The 23,225-nt window shown below is 44.3% G+C and overlaps 1 protein-coding gene across 1 annotated transcript in view; it reads right to left on the bottom strand.

Annotated features, from left to right (window-relative positions):
- Window positions 1-23,225, bottom strand: part of RSPO3 (R-spondin 3) — an 88,344-nt gene that overhangs the window by 30,794 nt on the left and 34,325 nt on the right. Inside the window, exons 2-4 of the mRNA XM_073335189.1 lie at window positions 14,740-14,931; window positions 9,170-9,316; window positions 6,588-6,785 (exon numbers count right to left, since the gene is read on the bottom strand). Coding sequence (XP_073191290.1) covers window positions 6,588-6,785; window positions 9,170-9,316; window positions 14,740-14,931 — 537 coding nt within the window. The remainder of the gene's footprint in view (window positions 1-6,587; window positions 6,786-9,169; window positions 9,317-14,739; window positions 14,932-23,225) is intronic.

Raw genomic sequence — 23,225 nt, 5'->3', positions numbered from 1 at the left:
TCTCAAACAGCAAACCTCCCCTTAAAACATATTTGCATGTTTCTTTATTTTGCATTAATAAGAAAGAAGATTATGTGCAATCAGTGCAATCTGGGATATTCTGTTGACATTAAGGTCCAAAATTTCAACATCCTGTTCCACAAGTGAGGCCCTCACAATACATACTCAATCATTATGCAGGCCCAACATTGCATTTGTAGGTGCAAACTGACACCGATGGGATCAAATGACTGTGGGGGACTCCTGTTGATCTCAATGGATTTTGCATCAAGCCCCTCAACAGTGCTCCCTTTGGTTACTAAACAATAAGAGTGAATTCCTGGCCCCAATGATGTCAGAGAATTTGCTATTAACTCCAAGAGAGCTATATTTTCAATACACAATATAATTATTTTTTATTTCCTGTTTTGTTTATCTTTTGTTACAAACTTCATGTGATTTTTCTGTCAGTTCTGTTTGGAACAGTTTAATTGAATGCTAATGAAAGCCAGGCTTATAAACAAAAGAAAGTGATCAGAGATCAGCTACACAACTTTTTCTTCGAGAGAAATACTAAATGAGCAGCTTACTTTACTTAGCAGCCCTTTGTGTTCCACTGATGTGTGTGACTCTGTGGCGTGTGAGTGAGTGTAAGGAAGGGGAATTTATCACTTAATATTTTAAGCCTGTTGGTATTATGTTACATTGTCTTCAGCTAAAGTAACAGCTACTCTAACCTTGATGAATGGCTTTGGGAATTTTAGCTGAGTAGTGTGTTTGGAAATCTAATGAAAGCCTGATAGGACTCCAACTATATCTATCAGAGCCAACTGCATATTTATCAGATCCGGTCTGGAAATATGTTGGACACACACACACACACACTAATTAGGGATGAATGAACTAGTTTAATGAAACAACAGAACTGTCCTGAATCTTGGCCTTCCTGGCTATTCAAACCTAACTTGAACCTTTAGCTTCAGATATATGAAATGGAGAATAGGAACATTTTTCATCTATCTAGCTCCATCAACTTATTTCAATATAATCCCTTCTTCATTAAAATTGCTCCTGTCCAAATCCTTCTCTTTCCCCCCTTATTCCTTTGTCTCTTGCATTCTTCACTTAGAGATCACTCCCTGCCCAAAGAGATTGCTTCCTCCCCACTTCTAGGGTGCATTGAAGAATCACAAAGCACCCAGTTGGTTTTCCTTAGCAAAGTACTATCAAACCCCCTGGGCTAACCTGCTTCCAGGGAGCGCTCTCTCTTCTGCCTGTTCAAAAGCAATTCTCAGCACAGTCGTACCATGCTTCCAGGCTGCCCTGAGTTGACGATCACTAAACTCCAGTTAAAAATAATTGATCCCATCTGCTGTTGTCTATTTAGTTTATACTTAATTGTAAGCATGTTGGAGCAAGGACTGTCCTTTTTTTCCTCCTGTGTTTTTACAGAAGCGAGCACAATGGGTTCCTGGTCCTTGACTGGGGCTCCTAGCCACTACAGTAATACAAATAAATAATAATAATTAATACATTAATTACTGTTCCACAACAAATACCTGTATATGATATATTTAGCCTGCATATTTTTTGGATAATAAACACTGTTTCCCATGATATATTCTTGATTCATAATTTTTTGAGACTTTTAATGTTTTAATCTTGGCAGATTGATGATTAAATGTTCTTTGATAGCATTCAATAGTAGTGAGGCCAAGTGTATTGTTTAGTTGTGACTGGTCAGTTAAGTCACATGGTATAGTTTTTCCACATTTGGATGAGCAGTTCTGGCAGAAAAACTCATGAATAAAAACTTAAAATTCATTTTCCACAAATATTTGTGCATGCAACTTTGACGTTTGGTTTCCTGCCAGTAAAAGCCAATCTCATGTACCTTTGCAGAACCACAAAAAAGGTCACGAGTATGGCCAAAAGTTCATTTATGAAAAAAATGTAAGGAAATCTTTCTGGATAATATGCAGTATTTGCTCAATTCTACCCATGGTGCTTTTTCCATTGTGTCCCATAATGCATTTTGCACCTCTGGAAATCTCAGCAGTACTTGGTATCATCATCTGTCTCATGGCAGTGATCACAGCAAACTAGTGCATCAGTTGACTCTCACGCAGTGGGATTTTCATTGAAAAGTCAAAATCAAAGATGGATCTCAACATTGGCAGGGAAAAGAAGCATCTCATTAAACTGGAGGGTGCTTGTGTCTTGGAGAATGGATTATAAGACAGAAAACACAGATGAGGGAGAGAAAGGAAAGGGATCAGTTGGGAAGCAGGATCAGTTGCTGGGCAAAGGATCAAGTATATTGCAGACTGGATGAATTTGGGCATCATAGCTTGGAATGGGTAAAAAAATACCAAAACAAACCCTCAGAAGTTTTGAGTGAGGATGGAAGTGTTAGAGTGTCCTACCTGGGACATGAGACCATAGAAATTGCTATGTTGGATGAGACCAGTGGTCCATCTTGGCTAATGTGGGCAGCGGTAGCCTGATAAATCGAGACTGGGATAACTATTTACAGTTTGATTCACCTAATTATCCCAGTTTGCTTACATCCCGCCTCAGAACCTAGCACCTTCTCCAATGAAGACCTCTCATTCTACTTCAATGAGAAGAAAACAGAAGCAGAATTACAACCCATCTTGATAGACCAAAGAACACAATAGCCAAATGAAAGAAAAGAATCTTTCCATGCACTTTATCTGAATCTGCCCACTCACCAAAGGCAAATGCCTATGAAAGATACCAGCAATTTAGCTGACTAACACCCTGTCTCTAATCTCACCTTCCTGAGCCAAGTCACAGAGACAATTGTGGCAAACAAACTCATCATCACTTGTCCTTTGCCAATGCTCTAAATCCCTAACAGTCAGGATACAGACTTAGATTCAGCATGGAAACAGCACTTGCTGAACTAGCTAATGATCTGCTTATGACCATGGAGGAATGACTAACTTCAGTGCTGATACTACTAGATCTGTCAGTGGCCTTTAACATAATAGATGTAACAACATATGCTTTGCAAAATAGCTTTCTGTGTTACTTAAGTGTGGTTTTCATTTTTTTCTTAAGAGTGAACCCAGTTTTGCTTTTTTTCCCTTTGCTTTTCTAGAACTTTCTTTCCCCCTGCTTCCTACTGTGTAGCTTGCTGAATGAATGTAGCCTGTGGAGCTCTCGTATATTTGAGGTGTCACTCAAGAAGGAACAAAACTTTCTTTTTGTGGAAGAGGGGGAGGTCAGAGTGAGGAGGCAGACGTGGCCTGGAGATTAAGGTGAAAAGCTTCATTTCCCTTTTTCCAGTAGAAAAGTAAGTATAGACTTTTAGCCTTAAGTCTCAGTTTCCTGGCTTGTGTCACCATAATCCCGTCCTTAATGTTATTTTAACCTAGTTGGCTTTTTCTGTGAATTTCCGTGGTTTTATTAAAGATTTTCTTTTTAAAAAATCCATCTCCTTTATGGAGGTGTATGAAAGTGGAGAGGACAGAGAATCATGGCTACTGTTACAGGGGTATGCTGTAGCTGTGGATTTAAAAACTTTCAAAAGAGCAAAGGGCTCCATTTTGCCTTCAGACACACACACACACACAAATCCCACTGGGAAAGATGTTGTTGTAATTTATACTTCATCCAACCACACACTGGTTTCAAAGGGGTTGATCATAAAACAGGGCATACTATACTGAGTGTATATTATACCATACTGGGTGTAAAACAGGTCCATTACTTGCTCAAAAGAAACAACCTTATGCACTTTGCAAAAATAGATTTATTACCTTAAAGGACTTTTTGTGGCATACAATATTTTGCAAATATGGTTTGGCACAAGTCCCATAAAGCACAAAGTAAGAATTGACAGTAAAATACGTGAGGAGTTTCGTTTAAAGTACTAACTACACATGAACAGCAGACATTTTTCAAAGTGAAATGTCTTGACCAATATGAAGATGCTGCCAAAATACCATATGCATGCACAACATCATCATCATCACCCAAGAAAAATGTTATTTACAATCCCAGCATTAATGTTCAGTCCTGTGTTGTTTGCTCAGGTTTTGGCAGCAAAAAACAAAACAATATCCCTGCCCCTCCTCGCAAACCCCCCCCCCCAAAATCAAAAAACGGTTACTGACCCTTAGTTACTGAGGGTTGGCTAGATTGTCTCTCGAGCTGTGCAACTGCGTAGCAGCATTCAGAGGAAGTAAGAACCTATTTGTCTCTGAATCCAAGTCAACTGCATGCTGCAGAACAGCTGTGGAGTGGGGGCGGGTCCAAGGGCTGAGCACCTCTCTTGGAGTTAGCGTCTGCACTGTTGCAAGAGAAGCAGGATCGTCCCACCCGAGCCAGCGGGGCTGCATGTAGAATTCACACCGGGCTTTCAGATGCGCCTGCCGGTTGGCAGGGGCTGCTTTGCTCTGGCTTCTCCTGTGCTTTCCTCTGCTGCTGATTTTCACGGTTCCAGGCAGTCCAAGAGTCATGGCCGGGGCCACTGGCCCCACTAATCAACTTCACACTGCGGAACAGCTGTGATGTGGGGGCAGGTCCTGGGGCTGAGTGTGGAGTTGATCAGCAGGGTCGGCAGCCCCGGCCATGACTCGTGGACTGCCTGGAGCTGTGAAACAGAGGAAAGCCCGGGAGGAGCCGGCCAGCACGTCCGAAAACACAGTGTGAATTCTGCATGCAGCCCTGCTGTTTCGGGCGGGCCGATCCTGCTCCTCTTGCAGCAGTGCAGATGCTAGCTCCAAGAGGCGCTCAGCCCCAGGACCCGCCCCCGCTCCACAGCTGTTCTGTGGCATGCAGTTGACTCGTGGATCCCCTGGAGTGCCCGCGTGGACCTGTTTGTGAATTGCTCGTATATAGGAATAAATGGCTGCTCTGCTCTTTCTGTTCGCTATCGCCAGAGAAGATGGGTAGGGTGTGGATGGGGAATGGATGGAGCCTTGGCTCCACCACCTTCAGTACGCTGCCCAGCAAAGCTAAGCTAGTACGGGGTGGAGGAAAGTACAATTTGCTGCTCCCATAGGCCAGCCCTGATCACTACCTCCCACAGCAAGGAGGATGCAGGAAGGGAATTGTAGCTCCCTGAGTCATCATTCCTTCTCTGTGATGCTCCTGTGTGGGGCAGGAACACCCCATCCTTTATTGTTGCCTGTGGTCTTATGAAACAATCCAGCCCTAAGAATATTAATAGTAGCAAAAAGTTTGTCCATTTCTATGCGTAACTTGCAGCAAACCATTGGTAACTGATAACCTACACAGGATTCTGGGAATCTCTGAAGCCTAGAATGTCTGCAGAGTTAATGTGAAGTGATGAAAGCAGCTGAAAGAATGGCTGAGAGCTCTTTGTTCAGAATATCACCAGGTTGATTCGTCACTGGATTTCAGAGTCTGTTACCATCCAGTTTTAAAGCTCTCAGCCATTTTGATTTTACGAATTACACCCGTGAGGTGTACAGCTACAGTAAGCATGTGTATGTCATACCACGAGTCCTAGAACATTGTGATAGCAGAGGTAATTCAGCCAATCACTACCCTTACTCTACAGCTAATTTGCATGCAACAAGTTCATTGGTTATATGCAGGAAACTGCCCAGTTGGTGGAGTACCCATGTGACCAACCGGCACCTGCGCAACTCACTGCAAATCTCCCAGCGCGCGTGCACGCACGTACACTGGCTCCCCAGACACAAATCAACCACATAACCAGCGCACACAATCACCCCAAATATCACTCTGAAGCTTATGTCTGTTGAGTTAGTGTGAAGCGATGGAAACAGCTACAAGCCTGGTGAGGGCTCTTCTTGTTCAGAAGATCGCCAGGTTCAATCTTCCATGGGCTTTGCAGTCTGTTATGGCCAATTTTTCATTTTACAGCCATTTGGGGCTTTTTTTTACACACGTGACGACAAATTATACCTGCAGGACAGCACAGGCTTTCATCTACTAGTTAAATACTAATTTGGACCCAAAGCATGGCCCATCTTGTGTGTCCAGGCAGAGAGTGAGGGGTGTAAGGCCCTTTCTTACTCCCAGGGCTCTACCCATACCATGAGTAACAGTGCAGAAGGGGGAACAGCTTCTGTGGGGCTGTGACCCTTTCTTCGCATGTGGTTGAGGAGTGGGCAGGAAGAAGCAGGAACTGGGAGGGAGGAGCCGGTGGGTTCCATCCCCTCCCGTGTGACAGCCAGAGTAGCTGTGGGAAGAATGCTGTGCCAGGTATATGGGTTGGTGCAGTGCACTTCCCCACCAAATTTCCAGCTTAGAGTATGGGGCTAACATTTTTGGCCTCAGCTTATTTAGCTGTATGGTTTCCTCTAACTACACAGCCAGGTCTTGCACTAAACGCCAATGGCTGTTCTGCCTGCAGAACCCACTGAGAGGAGAGACTTCTAGAGTTTGATCAGGCAGATTTTGTAACGGGTCGGTGCAGTTTTTACTCTGTGCAAGGACACGATTCCACATCTGCTCACTCAGGCCAAACACACACTAATGCCAGTGGGCGTTTTGGTGGCTTAAGAAATGCAGGCCCAGGAGTTCAGAGGTGAATTATTAAACAAACCCAATGTCAATCTCATATGATGATGATAACATGGTACCTTTTCCTTCCTTCTGACATCTCTTTCTTTGTACAATACATTTTCTGTTTTCACTTGTAGCTGGGCATGGATTGCCCTGTGCTGAAGGATGCTGTACAATTTCTCTGACTCTTGTTTCATTTCCTCTCTTGAAGCCACATGTTTTTCCTTTCTTTGTGCAGGAGCTCCATGGACTCCACTCACTAGCTTCACAATGCACTGTAACAAACATATGACATGCTGAGCCGGACTGGAAGCTTTAGGAGCACACAATGCATACAAGATATTCATTTTATTATGCACCAACCAAAATGTAAGAAAAATGAATTCATCTTTAAACTGAAAAGCAGGCTGGCCTTGAGTAAATAAATCTTCTTTCTAAGGCCAGTCTCAGATCAGAAATGGGCCAAATAGTGCTCTCAATTTCACCTGTCCAAATTGGGAGTAATTCTGTTTACCTAAATGGAGTTACTCTGGAGCTACAGAGGTATAACTAAGAGGAGAATGTGGCCTGTCCAGGATGTACTCAACTGTAAAATAATGCTAATCAATTATGTACAAGTACAATTATTTCACACTAGCTGCATTGCTTTTGCCAGTTACATTCCAGAATTATAGCCCCCCCCCCCCCAAATTTAAAAAAATTGGTTTTGGCAAAAATGAGACATTGGGCCTGATTCTGATTACACACTTCTTTTTACAGAAGCATAATTCCACAGACTTCAGTGGAATCAAACTTGATTCACACCCGGGTAAGAGGAGAAACAGGCCCATGCTGTTCACTGTCTTGGTATTGAACAACTTTGTCAAGAGCCATGAAAGGGATGCTATTTGTAACACACACCAGGTAAAGATGGGCAAAACTGGGAGAGATGTTGGGTTTGGAGAACTTTTTGGTAGGGTTTTGCTTCTGCAAAGCCCAAACCAGGGAGATTTGGATCCAGCTCCCTTATTCTTTAGCAAAGAGTGTGCCTTCCTAGACTTGTACATCACCTAGCGCATTTTGTGCGCTTTGGTAATGCTTATGTAGATAATTCTCAATGTTTAGGAGTGTGCTTTTGAATAATTGTCCTAGTTCAGCCCATCTCCTAATTTTTCTTCTGCAGATTAAGTGTAGTATACATTTAATACTATAGACATCCTCTATCTAGAGGAATACACCCTGCAACAATAGGAGGAGGATGGATTTAACGGCCTAATAGATTTTTTCCATCTCTGCAATTTATTTCCAAATTTTACAAACCCTGGAAGACAGCTGATCTCAAGCAATCTCCACTTAATTGTTATGTGGCTCATTTTGCGTTTCATATTACATGTGAGGCTCTCCTGTTAATATAATAGGTCTTCACATGCACAGCAAAGGTCTGTTTTTTCTCTGCAGCTTTTAATGACTTTTCCTAGTAAAGACTGACTCATTGTTAAAGCAGCTAGGTCCTCGGCAGCTTGAAACACACACTAAAGAAGCGGAAATGATTCTTCAGGTTTCTTGGATGGGATGAAAGTCCTTGCTTGGAAATCCCACTATCAAAACCATCACCCCCACCTGAGGTAAATATATATTTGGGAAGAGAGCTGCAAAACTATTGTACATTGTTTTTCTTCCTTTCAAACCTGCTCAAGCTTTGCTTCCCTCTCCAAATATGCACACAACTTCCACTGGTTCCATGAGATTGACATCCACATTCATGGGGGTGAGCAGACTTCCACCAGTGCCAGGCGGTAGCACAGTGCTCTGTGGCTGCACAACATGAGGCAGTACAAGAAGCATAAGGACTGTTCCCCTCTGTGCGCTTTCCGAGTGACAGGATCAGTGTTGCCTATTCCCATGATTTTATCTTGATTTGCAACAATATTTGAAGTTTTAATTAAAGCCCCACCTCCTGGAGTCACATGATTACATCAGAATCTCAGCTTCCATTAGTTTTTAAGTGAGTTTCTACTCCTCATGGCTTTGGACAAAAGCTTTAAAAATGTGACCTGAAGGCACCTTAAAGCCTCAGAAACCAGAAGACAAATAAAAATACCCCCAATATCTGTATAAAAATCTCATGATCGGGGTGTGTGTGTGTGAAAGGGGGCTGACTCGTGATTTTTTAACATATGAGGTTGGCAATACTGCAAGACACCTGCCCTCCACCCCCAAGCGCCAGTTAGTGAAGCTGGCCCGGTGTGCAAGACGAAGCATGCTGCATTTCCTGAAGGGGTATAGTACAACCGATATTCACCTGCGTGCTGGAGAGTTTAGGGAGGAATCCCTGAGGTAGAATTCCAGAGGTGTTCCATATCGTCCCAAACATTGGCCTATGCTTAACTGGCACAAGAGACCCCCTAATAAGTGGAAGTTGCTCATCAGAGGGCAATGGATTGTTCTGAAGGGGCCAGGGGCAGATTCAGAAAACATCTTGAAGACATGGCACTGGAGAACACTTCTTGTGACTGAACCTTTCTTAAAAATAATTCAGATGCAGTGTTGGGTTTCCTGTTCCTAACTCTGAACCTATTCCTGCAAGTCCTCCCCTTGTGCGGACTCCTTGTCTGGTCAATAGGAGTTCCACACTTGCAGGGCTTGCAGGGTTGGGCCTTAGGCTAGAGACTCTACTCACCAATACTGGTGCACTCCATCGTGTGATTGTTGGGTTCCAGCCCCTCAGGGCAGTTTTCAAGGCACTTTCCGTTGTGTAAGTAAAACCCACTTTTACACTTTGTGCAGAAATTTTTGGTGAAGCAGGTATCACAGTCAGCTTTACATTCTGTAATACAAAACAGGAAGAGTTATAACCTGTGTCACTTTCACTCACCCCAGTTAGACACAAAGTCCCTGATTTGCACGTATGCTGTAGTTTAGGTTTACGCTTTATGCCACTCTGGCAATGTACAAGGGCCTTCCAGTGAGAATATATTTTATTCATATCCATGTGAAGTCCCCATTACACTGTGGGAAATGAGAATGAGAATTCGGCCAACAATGCTGCATTCAAAACTGTGTTGCACTTTGGGTAGTCATTGAGAACTGTGCAAACTTGGTGCACAATGCCATCAGATCAGAACTGTAACATGACATCCACATTGCACTTCCATTGCACAGGGGTAAACGACTAGCTAAAATGCAAGGCAGGTCCATCAAGTATATCTCCATTCATTCAGGAAGAGTTAAAAACATATTTCAGAATTCTTTATCTTTTCATATTGATTGATTTCTGCTCCATTACTTTTTGTTGCAGTCCCACAGCATTTTCCATAATTACTATGTTTATATATCATTCATACAGGATAGAAGCTAGCTACCAGACATGGATTTTTAACAATATGGTAAAACTTGTATATGTATGTATATACACACACACACTATTGTGCAAGTGATATACAAAGGACATGGTTACATTTACTCTAGATTTAGAGTAGCAGCCATGTTAGTCTGTATCTGCAAAAAGAACAGGAGTACTTGTGGCACCTTAGAGACTAACAAATTTAATAGAGCATAAGCTTTCGTGGGATACAGCTCACTTCATCGGATGCATAGAATGGAACATATAGTAAGAAGATTTTGTATATATATTACACACACACAGACAGAGAGAGAGAGAGAGAAGGTGGAAGTTGCCATACAAACTGTAAGAGGCTAATTAAGATGAGCTATTATCAGCAGGAGAAAAAAAGACAAACCCTTTTGTAGTGATAATCAAGATGACCCATTTAGACAGTTGACAAGAAGGTGTGAGGATACTTAACATAGGGAAATAGATTCAATATGTGTAATGACCCAGCCACTCCCAGTCTCTATTCAAACCCAAGTTAATGGTATCTTGTTTGCTGAGCTTGAATTAATATGCAGTTTCTCATTGGAGTCTGTTTTTGAAGCTTTTCTGTTGCAAAATTGTCACCCTTAAATCTTTTACTGAGTGGCCAGAGAGGTTGAAGTGTTCTCCTACTGGATTTTGAATGTTATGATTCCTGATGTCAGATTTGTGTCCATTTATTCTTTTGCGTAGAGACGGTCCGGTTTGGCCAATGTACATGGCAGAGGGGCATTGCTGGCACATGATGGCATATATCCCATTGGTAGATGTGCAGGTGAATGAGCCCCTGATGGTGTGGCTAATGTGATTAGGTCCTATGATGGTGTCACTTGAATAGATATGTGGTCAGGGTTGGCATCGGGCTTTGTTGCAAGGATAGGTTCCTGGGTTAGTGTTTTTGGTGTGTGGTTGCTGGTGAGTATTTGCTTCAGGTTGGGGGGCTGTCTGTAAGCAAGGACTGGTCTGTCTCCCAAGATCTGTGAGAGTGAGAGATCATTTTTCAGGATAGGTTGTAAATCTTTGATGATGCGCTGGAGAGGTTTTAGTTGGGGGCTGAAGGTAATAGCAAGTGCGTTCTGTTATTTTCTTTGTTGGGCCTGTCCTGTAGTAGGTGACTTCTGGGTACTCTTCTGGCTCTGCCAATCTGTTTTTTCACTTCAGCAGGTGGGTATTGTAGTTTTAAGAATGTTTGATAGAGATCTTGTAGGTGTTCATCTCTGTCTGAGGGATTGGAGCAAATGCGGTTGTATCTTAGAGCATGGCTGTAGACAACGGATCGTGTGGTGTGTCCTGGATGTATGTATCTATCTATATGTTCCATTCTATGCATCCGATGAAGTGAGCTGTAGCCCACGAAAGCTTATGCTCTAATAAATTTGTTAGTCTCTGAGGTGCCACAAGTACTCCTGTTCTATTTACTCTAGAGATATTGTTAGAGAAAAGTGCACAATCATTTGAAGTTATTTAGTGGCTCGGAGGTTATATGAATATAGGATTATGCTCCAGCATCCATTCATCAAGAAGTAAGGAGAATTACTTAGCTATAATTCCTGTTGTTTTATTTAGTCACCTAGGTGGCTAGTAAATAAAGAAAAGGAGGACTTGTGGCACCTTAGAGACTAACAAATGTATTTGAGCATAAGCTTTCGTGAGCTACAGCTCACTTCATCAGATGCATTCAGTGGAAAATACAGTGGGGAGATTTATATACACAGAAAACATGAAACAATGGGTGTTACCATACACACTGTAACAAGAGAGTGATCGCTTAAGGTGAGCTATTACCAGCAGGAGAGCGGGGGGTGGGGGGGAACCTTTTGTAGTGATAATCAAGGTGGGCCATTTCCAGCAGTTGACAAGAACGTCTGAGGAACAGCAAGGGGGAGAATAAATATGGGAAAATAGTTTTACTTTGTGTAATGATCCATCCACTCCCAGTCTTTATTCAAGCCTAAGTTAATTGTATCCAGTTTGCAAATTAATTCCAATTCGGCAGTCTCTCGTTGGAGTCTGTTTTTGAAGTTTTTTTGTTGAAGAATTTCCACTTTTAGGTCTGTAATCGAGTGACCAGAGAGATTGAAGTGTTCTTTGACTGGTTTTTGAATGTTATAATTCTTGACGTCTGATTTGTGTCCATTTATTCTTTTACGTAGAGACTGCCCATGGCAGAATGTACATGGCAGAGGGGCATTGCTGGCACACGATGGCATATATCACATTGGTAGATGTGCAGGTGAACGAGCCTCTGATAGTGTGGCTGATGTGATTAGGCCCTATGATGGTGTCCCCTGAATAGATATGTGGACACAGTTGGCAACGGGCTTTGTTGCAAGGATAGGTTCCCGGGTTAGTGGTTCTGCTGGTGAGTATTTGCTTCAGGTTGGGGGGCTGTCTGTAAGCAAGGACTGGCCTGTCTCCCAAGATCTGTGAGAGTGATGGGTCGTCCTTCAGGAAAGGTTGTAGATCCTTGATGATGCATTGGAGAGGTTTTAGTTGGGGGCTGAAGGTGATGGCTAGTGGCGTTCTGTTATTTTCTTTGTTGGGCCTGTCCTGTAGTAGGTAACTTCTGGGTACTCTTCTGGCTCTGTCAATCTGGTTCTTCACTTCAGCAGGTGGGTACTGTAGTTGTAAGAATGCTTGATAGAGATCTTGTAGGTTTTGTCTCTGTCTGGGGGGTTGGAGCAGATGTGGTTGTATCGTAGAGCTTTGGCTGTAGACAATGGATCGTGTGGTGTGGTGTGGATGAAAGCTGGAGGCATGTAGGTAGGCATAGCAGTCAGTAGGTTTCTGGTATAGGGTGGTGTTTATGTGACTACGGTGCTAATAAGCGATGGTGTCCAGGAAGTGGAGCTCTTGTGTGGACTGGTCCAGGCTGAGGTTGATGGTAAGATGGAAATTGCTGAAATCATGGTGGAATTCCTCAAGGGCTTCTTTTCCATGGTTCCAGATGATGAAGATGTCATCAGTGTAGCGCAAGTAGAGTAGGGGCATTAGGGGACAAGAGCTGAGGAAGCGTTGTTCTAAGTCAGCCATAAAAATGTTGGCATACTGTGGGGCCATGCGGGTACCCATAGCAGTGCCGCTGATTTGAAGGTATACATTGTCCCCAAATGTGAAATAGTTATGGGTGAGGACAAAGTCACAAAGTTCAGCCACCAGGTTTGCCGTGACATTATCAGGGATACTGTTCCTGACGGCTTGTAGTCCATCTTTGTGTGGAATGTTGGTGTAGAGGGCTTCTACATTCATAGTGGCTAGGATGGTGTTTTCAGGAAGATCACCGATGGATTGTAGTTTCCTCAAGAAGTCAGTGGTGTCTCGAAGGTAGCTAGGAGTGCTGGTAGCGTAGGGCCTGAGGAGGGAGTCTACATAGCCAGACAATCCTGCTGTCAGGGTGCCAATGCCTGGTATGATGGGGCATCCAGGATTTCCAGGTTTATGGATCTTGGGTAGCAGATAGAATACCCCGGTCGGGGTTCCAGGGGTGTGTCTGTGTGGATTTGTTCTTGTGCTTTTTCAGGGAGTTTCTTGAGCAAATGCTGTAGTTTCTTTTGGTAACCCTCAGTGGGATCAGAGAGTAATGGCTTGTAGAAAGTGGTGTTGGAGAGCTGCTGAGCAGCCTCTTGTTCATATTCCGACTTATTCATGATGACGACAGCACCTCCTTTGTCAGCCTTTTTGATTATGATGTCAGAGTTGTTTCTGAGGCTGTGGATGGCATTGTGTTCTGCACAGCTGAGGTTATGGGGCAAGTGATGCTGCTTTTCCACAATTTCAGCCCATGTACGTCGGCAGAAGCACTCTATGTAGAAGTCCAGTCTGTTGTTTCGACCTTCAGGAGGAGTCCACCCAGAATCCTTCTTTTTGTAGACTTGGTAGGAAGCTCTCTGTGGGTTAGTATGTTGTTCAGAGGTGTGTTGGAAATATTCCTTGAGTTGGAGATGTCGAAAATAGGATTCTAGGTCACCACAGAACTGTATCATGTTCGTGGGGGTAGAGGGGCAGAAGGAGAGGCCCCAAGATAGGACAGATTCTTCTGCTGGGCTAAGAGTATAGTTGGACAGATTAACAATATTGCTGGGTGGATTAAGGGAACCACTGTTGTGGCCCCTTGTGCCATGTAGTCGTTTAGTTGGTCAAAAAAGGGTTTTTCTCCGGGTTTTTGTTTCGAATTTCAAAATGTCAAAATTCAAAAAGTATTGATGGGTAGGAGGAAGGAAGAGATGTAAGTTAGGCATCTAACCCCACTGAAAGTAAATGACAGTTCAGCATCTCCCCATAGATGGGCAGTTGACCAGAACATAGTAACACGCTCAAATCGCAAACACAGCATCGTGGTTATGCTGTGCATAGTGTATAGTTACAGAGAGGTCATACAAAGGAGCTCTGGAAGCCTCACTGTGGAGCAGTATTCCTCAGTATCCATCTCTATCTCACTGGGGAACAGCAGGCAGGCTGGGGGACTGAAAAGAGCATTGCCAATGAGTTTATAAACAGCTTGGACCTCGTGGTCACAGGTTCCACGCAGTGCAGTTGCGGTGGCCCATGTCTGCTGCTACAGCCATTGAGCTGTAGCTGTGGCACTGGTGGACTATACGGGTATCCTCTGAATGAGGATGCAGGAGAGGAGTCCATCCCCAGTGCCTGGATAGGTCATCCATACACAAAGTTTTTACTTAAGCTTTGCCCAGGTAATGTGAATTTCAGTCTAAACTTCCACTCAGGTGAATATTAATTGTACCAGAATAAAAAGGCTGAACAAACTAAAGAATCTAATATTTAACTTCCTTGATTCATAGCGATACACAATATGAGGGTTAGTCTCCTATCAGAAATAGAAAATAGACAGGTACAGCGTTGCTTTCCCCAGCACTTACTTGTACACTTATTTATTTCTGGATACCGCGTTCCAAAGTATCCACTTGGACATGAAGAAAGACATACTCCGATCTGTTTCATGCCAATCCTCTCCAGAACAAAAAAGAGTCTGGGTTTGCATGACAAGCATCCATTGTAGTCGGAACATGTGGCACACCCTCCTTGACAACCCTGGCTCACATTGGGATGCACTGAAAAGACAAGTTATTTTAAAAAGGAGAAAAGAGATTAGACAAGCCAGTGGCATGATGATGCCTCTGTACTCTGAGTGCTGTGTTGAAATCTTATGTGAAAGCCTTCAAGGGCTGGTTCATTTTTGCTTCCGTCTCTTACAACCTGACGTTTTGTTTCAATTATATTCTTAGTTGCCTTCATACACATTAAAATGGGAAGCTCAGATGATATGTTCCTACTTTGCAAGAATAACTAACAGTAAATTACATCTGAAATTGATTGTGGTACAGTAGCACCTTGGGGAATAATCAGGATTTTCTCTCAGTAGCAATGGCTTTACTGACAGTGCTTGTGTAGGCCTTGTATGTAGGACAACAGAGCAAAAATAAATAGATTGTGCATTAATTTACCTGTGCTTTTTATTTCATAGTTAGATGATAAAAAATACCCTACCCTAGTCTGTAATTTCCTTTATTGTTTAAGAATCTTTTTGAATAGAATTCTGCTGTATGGGAATGTGGCGGTTTTAGATCTGATGCAAAATTGCCTTGATAAGAAGATACGAAGAACCATCCTGCTCACTTTCATTTTTTCCCTGGAATGTTCACTCTGGCATGTTTAATCTCTAGCAATTACAACCTGATGTTCGGACTTAACTGTGACATTTAGACTACCCCCATCCCAGCATGGAACAGAGGTAGGAGTTATACTCCACTTTCAATTGTATCCTTCTATTTCTTCAGAGAGAAAAAAACTGTATTGCCTCTTACTATAGAGACATACACTGGTTTACTCTGCTTAAAAATAGTTGGTTCTTGCTGTACTTACATGCACCAGTTGTTTTTAAAGTAGATAATAGGAAGGTATTGTAACATACCTTTTCAGTATTAGAGATGTCAGTGAAATATTTCTCAGTGTGATACAGGGTAACAGTGTGGGGGGGTGGGGGGACACGGCACTGTGCATCCTTCAACAGTTTAAAACAAGGGTCGACAACATTCAGCACGTGGCCCATCAGGATAATCCACTGGCGGGCCGTGAGACAATTTGTTTCCGTTGACTGTCCACAGGCATGGCCGCCTGCAGCTCTCAGTGACTGCGGTTTGCCATTCCCGGAGCTGTGGGAAGCGGTGCGGGCTGTAGGGATGTATTGGCTGCCACTTCCCACAGCTCGCGTTGGCCGGGAACGACAAACCGCGGCCAGTAGGAGCTGTGAGTGGCCATACCTGCAGACGCTCAGGTAAACAAAAGTGTCTTACAGCCTGCCAAGGGCTTACCCTGAACAAGCCATGAACCAAGTTTGGGAACCACTGATCTAGACCTTTAACCTTATATAAGGAGTTGACCCAGGAACAAACTGTTTAATTTCTCAATATATACAATTTTGATTGGAAAAGATGTTGATAAGAACACACAAGAGAAGCTGGGAGAGGGATTTAAACAAAGAAATTGATCTGCATGAGTGGGTGTCTATAATGGAAAGGAGATATACATATTCTATTTGTGTTGCTCATATAGAAAATTTGTATAAATTACTGTAGAGATGACATCTGACTCCAGTTAAGACCTGTCATATTTTTGCTACTAGGGAGGTGCTCTGTTGGAAGGGTTGTGTGGAAAAGGGAACATACTTGCACATGTGGTGATTGTGTCCAGGACTTAGACAGTTTTGGGACAAAATTATTAAAGCCTCATCTTATGAAAAAAAATGAGATCCCCTGATCGGCTGACTTAATGCTCCAGTAAAAGATTTACCTTTTAAACAGAATGACAAATTTCTTTATTTGTTATTGTTAGGAACTAGACTTTGCAATGCACGTTATTGGAAAAATGTGACTCCTCTTCCTGTGGAGCTGTGGTAGGGTAAAATATGGACTGTCCTTGTGATGGAAAAGCTTTCACGCCAAGTATGTACACAAAAGAAGTGCCAAAAAGAGGCTTGGTATTTAGAAATTTGGTCACCCTGTTTAGCATACTCAGAGGAGGAGGGCTCCCCAGCCCACAAGCCAGAATCTTTATCTGCGTTCTTTGAATATTAACTGATCCTAAATGAGTAACAAGTTATGTTGGATGTTAACATTTTATTGTAACTTTGCCTTAATAAAAAGTTAAAAAAAAAAAACTAAAAGGATACTCCAGAATGTGGTAAAACTTGGGCCTGGTCTACACTAGGGGAGGGGAGGAAGAGGGGGTATCGATCTAAGTTACTCAGCTTCAGCTATGTGAATAACGTAGCTGAAGTTGACGTACTTAGATCTACTTACCCCAGTGTCTTCACTGCGGTAAGTTGACGCTGACGCTCTCCCGTCGACTCCACCTGCGCCTCTCGCCCTAGTGGAGTACCAGTGTTGACGGGAGAGCACTCAGCGGTCGATTTATTGCGTCTAGACTAGACGTGATAAATTGACCCCCGCTGGATCGATCACTGCCCATCGATCCAGCGGGCAATGTAGACATGCCTTGGTCTCCTCTCCATTCACCTTACCCCCTGCGTGTGCTACCCTGGTCAGTGGTCTATGTGCGAAGGAGAGCGCAGCCCCTGCTGGACTGGTATGTCCCCTCCAGCACACTGGGGTGGCGAGTGAGTAGACAGGAAGTTGGCAGAGCTTAGGCTCTGATACACCCCTTTTCCTCCAAAGCACTGACCAATATAGCTGAGCTGGCATGGGAGCGGGGAAATAATCAACACTAGGTATAAAACTGGCAGATTACTTTTCCCCTGGAGCAACAGGATAACTAGGGACTAGACCCCTTAGTCACAGTCTAGTTCCTGGTCTGCTTCTGGGACTGTGAAACTAAGCGCTGCCCCTTACTCTGCCTCTGTGGTAAAGCCGCAGTTGAATGCTTAGGGAGACCTCACACCATCACTCTTAGTGGTAGCTTTACTCCTCTTGGGGACTGGTAGCTTTGCTCCTCTTGTCCAGACAGGGTAACTGCAGCACAGCAGAGTGACTTGCCACAGGAAAGCTGGGAAACAGAATCCTAATGTGCGACAACCTGATCACAATGCCGTTGACACAAACATTGTTTTAAATCTCTATCTGTAGTTAAGTCAGCTGTAAAAATGAGCAAATAATGCATACCCGCCTTGGAAAGTGCTTTGAGATCTACAGGTGAAAAAGCGCTATGTGAGTGCAAAGCATTGTTAGAAGCCACAATGTTCAGCTATGATGACTAAGGCACAGAGAGATCCAATGTCTTGGCTGAGAGGTGCTGTGGCCTAGTTTGTTAGGGACTAGCTGCAGAGCTAAGAGATTTGGGTTTTAGCCTTGTAGACCAGTCCAAGAAATGTTCTTTTGTGAAACCACATGGCATCTGGTGCAATCTAATTCATTCCAAAGGCAAAACAGAAAAGGGGGGGGGGGGGAAAACCCATACTCCTCAGAGTTATCTTTATGAGCCAGAATAAAAGTAATGCAGGGCAGAGAGAAATGCATCCACTAGAGGCAGGAGCATGCTCTCATCTCCCCTTCAGTCTGAACATAGGTTAGTTTGACCATTTACTAAAATCCTGCACCCTCAAGGAAGGAACATGGGATGAAATATCCACAGCAGGTGAAGAGGCAGAGATTCAAATTCTGCCTCAAGCCCACCCACTTGTGTACTGAGGCAGAATCTGACCCTCTGTTTTTTAACTGCTTGTGAACTATTCAGCTTCTCTTCTTAGTTTAGAGCCCTTTTGCCTTTGAGGGCTTTTTTAAGATGTGCAAGATGTTTGTTCAGATGATAATTCTGAGTATCATTAGCAAATAAAATCACTAGGATTTCCCTTTTTCATAGTATTTTCCAAAGCTGTACTCTGGAAACAGTGAGTTGAAATAATAGAGAGTTAAGGACAAGAAATTTAATCCTAATTTTAAATGATAAGTGGAGATGTCAATGTGCAGCAACTAAAACTTGAAAAACAAAAAAGATTTTTAAACTAGACAGATAACATTTGCAAATAATTTTTTACATCTTGCCCATAATTTGATTTGCCATTTGATTTTACAGATATATGGAATCTAGCAACCTCCATCCCCACCCCCTGATTAGATAGATAGAATTTGGGTGGGATTATGGCCTAGTGATTGGAAGAAAAGGCCAGAAGTTAGAATTTCTGTATTCTTTTCCTGTTCTCTGAGTTGATTTGGAATGTAGCCTGGGACAAATCAGTTAGTCTCTCTGCCCTTCCGTTTACTGAGCCTATCATCTTCAACTCCAAGATGTAAACGTAGAGACCAGCTCCTAAAATGGACATGCTGTAGAAGTGAGTCCCAATCCCCACTAAGGAGACATGGTTACTCATGGCTTCCTGGACCAATAATCTCTCATGTGAGGCAAATGTTAAATTTTATCAGTCACAAGTAATCCATAATGGACCAGATCCCGCATCAAGTCATAAAGCTAGAGGATTCTGTAAGATGGAATCCTCCATGTAGCTCTTCTCTAGAGAAGCTAATGAGCTCCATATAAACCAAACCTCAAACTTGACCACATCTGTTGAAACTCTAGTAACTCTTACTTGGAAAGGAGATGTAGTCACAAAAATAAAATAGTTCTGTCTGGAGATCCCCTTGTTCAAGATAAACTCTCTCCTTCCTCTCCACAATCCACAGGCAATTGAAGATTTCCTCCTAAAGAGGATGGGATAGGAGGGGTCTGTTCCTCAGAGTCAAAGGACTTGCTTGACTTTAGTCTTACTTCAGACCATTGCTGCCTTCCATGGTGCAAAGCATAGGGTGTACAGTCTCAAGACTACTAAAATAGTTTCACAAAGAGATCCCAAAAGGATGGGGGAAAATCTCCTCAGATACCTGTCTGGCTTGACAGAGCATTTCCTCCGAAGAGGCACTCTGCATCTGAAGGCAAAGAAACGAACTGCTTTTGCACATCAAGTGTCAGCTGGTCCAAAGAGCAACAGAAACGTCAGTCTGGGATTGCACCACAGCCTCGAAAAGTATCCATGACCATTTTATAGCGGTATCAACCAACAAGCAGGCCTTCATCACACATGGCCAAGAATTCACTGGGGAATGCCTCAGCATTATTAAATGCATCTGGCACAATGAGCCTGATCATTAGATATGCTGGCTGCCAGAAACATTCCCCCTCAATTTGGTTAGAAACAGGATCAACAGACTGTAAAACCTCAACAAGGGGGTGAAGAGAGTTTAATTCTACTGACTAGCATCTTCAGCACAGGAGAAATAATCCTCGAATCAGCCACAGGAACCACAAACGGCTCTCATTCCAGGGAGTTTTGTAAATAAACTGAAAAATTCTTTGCATGGAGATGGAATGAAAGTTGTTTAAGTTGTTGTTTTCCCATACACACTGCATATCTCCATCAAAATTCAGGGATATGGGAAATTCAGGCAGTGCAGGGGCTGAAGTAGATCGACAAGGTAAAGCTACATTACTAGATTAAGTAAAAGATTGTTCTGACAACCCAGGTCAAAAACCATCTTCCCTACATAAAGCAGTAATATTAGAAGAGTCCTTCAAATCACCCACAGATCTCACTGTCATAGGTAGCTGTATTTGTTTCCAAATCCCTATCTGACCCCTATCCCTCAAGAGAAGAGGGCCCATAAATCTTTCCTGAGCGTAACAGACTGCAGCTGGTCTATTACCTCCCCTTATTTCTAAACAAGATGGACTATAATATAAAAGGCAGTGTGGAATTTATAAGCTATTAAAATAAGGAAGACCCAGCAATTACATGACCAATGTCACCACCAGCCAAAATCCAGTCAGTTCATATCTCTCAGCTACTAGTAGGGAAAGTGTTCATGCTAAGCAAGGTAAAAAAGAGGAAGGGAAAAATTTATGCAATGTATTTGTAGCTATGTTGGTCCTAGGATACTAGAGAAACATGGTGGATAAGATAATATCTTTTATTGGACCAAATTTGTTGGTGAGAGACAAGCTTCCAAGCTTACACGGAGCCCTTCATCAGATCAGGGAAAAATGTAAGTCTTAATAGGCACCAAAATGACTGTCTTCATATTCTGAGGGTGTCCCTTTAATGGCCTAATCCTGCAAGATGAAGATCCCTTTTTGGCCTTATGTAAGGGGACTGTTGCCCCCTTACTAACATTCAGTGGGGGTGTTTTGGTTGGCTAGCTCCCAGTACTGAAAGGGGAAGGGTCTATGGGAAACCAGGACCCTGAGACTGATAGTCCCCAGAAACAATGGGGAGAGGCCAATGCTCCAGGTCAGCCTGAATGACAGGGCGGGCAGGCTAATCAGGGAGTCAGGAGGCCAGGGAGGTCCCGTCCTCCGTGTGAGCTGGATTTGACTGGGTCAGACAGAGTGGGGCCGAGCTAAGGAGAAAACAAGGGCCCGAGCTAAGCTGGGGAGCAGAGCTGTGCCAGATCCAGAGGGACCAGAAAAGCAGCCCAGAGAGAGCACACCCTGTCCTGGGAGCAGAGCTGCAGCCCCAAAGCCAGAGGCACAGCCCAGAGAGAGCAGACTTGCCCTGGGAGGAGAGCTGCAGCAACCAGAGCCAGAGGGGCCAGAAAAGCAGCCCAGGAAGCAGGTCAGTGCTGGGAGCAGAAGCAGCCTGCAGAGCAGACCTGTCCTGGGAGCAGAGCTGTAGCAACCAGAGGCAGAGGGGCCAAAGAAGCAGCCCAGGGAGCTGGAGGCAGAGCAGCAGCAGCACTGAGACCGAGTGGTGCAGCTGGGGCTGGAGCAGTCTGGAGCTGGGTGCGGCGAGCAGCTGGGGAGGGAGGGAGACGCTGGACACCAGGCCCAGCACAGGGAGACGCCTCAGCCAAGGGGCTCTGCAGGCCAGGCTTGGATCGTAACCCCGACAGGGCGGGGGCGACACTGGGAAGAAGGGTCCTACCACTTAGAGCCTGAGAGCGTGTGGCCACCACCAGAGCAAGTGTGCAACCCACAGCATCCCTGCAGCATCGCCAGGGCCTGAGAAGAAGGCCTGGGATGTACAGGGAACAGACTGTGAACTGCCCGGACATTCCAGAGACACTGTGATGTTCCCTGCCACAGAGTGGGTTGATGTGTTTCCTTTAACCTTTCCCATTTTTCCTTATTCTTTTTAAAATTAATTGTTGATTAAATAACTTGTATTTGCTTTAACTTGTATGTAATGGTCAGAGAACTGCCCAGTGCAGAGAGAGTACCCCAGAGAGGGGACATCCTAGCCCCTGTCCTTGCTGACCACAGCAGGGTTGGGGGTCGAGCCCCCCAGGAATCCTGGGCCCAGCCTTGTTGGGGTTACGAGGACTCTGCCAGACAGGAGAGTGGAAGGGGAGTCCTCAAGGGCAGGGAGGCCACTGGGTAAAGGAAGTGGGAGCAAGGATTCAAATCCTTTCGCTAGCCCACTTCACCGGGGTAGTGCATGCAGAAGCCAGGAAAGTTCCCTGCTTACACTAGGCCTGCAGCCTTGGGGGTTTCCAGGCCAGAGCTCCCCAGCTCCTCTGGCCTTCCCCCAGCCCTGCTCAACTCCAGGTACCTTCTCAAGCTCCCCAGCAGCCAGGCCCATCTCCCTCCACAGCTAGAGGAGACTGTCTGTTCCTGCCCCACTGCCCTCTTCTAAGGGCCAGCTGAGTCCTGGGTTGTGGCCACAGCTGAGCCTGCTTCCCCCAATCAGCCTGGGAACTGCTTGCTTCCAGCCACAGCCCTCTCCTGGACTGTTTTAAGCCCTTCAAGGCAGGAGCGGGTGGCCACTCTGCTACACACCCTTGCACAGTTCAAAGGTGCACATATCTCAAGTGCTTATATACGAATGCACAAAGCCTTGGAAACAAGCAGGGAGAACTGGAGGTTCTGGTGATGTCAAGGAATTATGACGTGATTGGAATAACAGAGACTTGGTGGGATAACTCACATGATTGGAGTACTGTCATGGATGGTCATAAACTATTCAGGAAGGACAGGCAGGGCAGAAAAGGTGGGGGAGTAGCACTGTATGTAAGGGAGCAGTATGACTGCTCAGAGCTCCGGTACGAAACTGCAGAAAAACCTGAGTGTCTCTGGATTAAGTTTAGAAGTGTGAGCAACAAGAGTGATGTAGTGGTGGGAGTCTGCTATAGACCACTGGACCAGGGGGATGAGGTGGATGAGGCTTTCTTCCGGCAACTCGCAGAAGCTACTAGATCGCACGCCCTGGTTCTCATGGGTGACTTTAATTTTCCTGATATCTGCTGGGAGAGCAATACAGCAGTGCATAGACAATCCAGGAAGTTTTTGGAAAGCATAGGGGACAATTTCCTGATGCAAGTGCTAGACGAGCCAACTGGGGGGGGGGGGAGAGCTTTTCTTGACCTGCTGTTCACAAACAGGGAAGAATTAGTGGGGCAAGCAA

This window comes from Lepidochelys kempii, chromosome 3 (genome assembly GCF_965140285.1).
Source record: "Lepidochelys kempii isolate rLepKem1 chromosome 3, rLepKem1.hap1, whole genome shotgun sequence".
Taxonomy (NCBI): domain Eukaryota; kingdom Metazoa; phylum Chordata; order Testudines; family Cheloniidae; genus Lepidochelys; species Lepidochelys kempii.
Note: the sequence above shows the minus strand (reverse complement) of the source record. Positions and strands in the feature narration are given on the sequence as shown.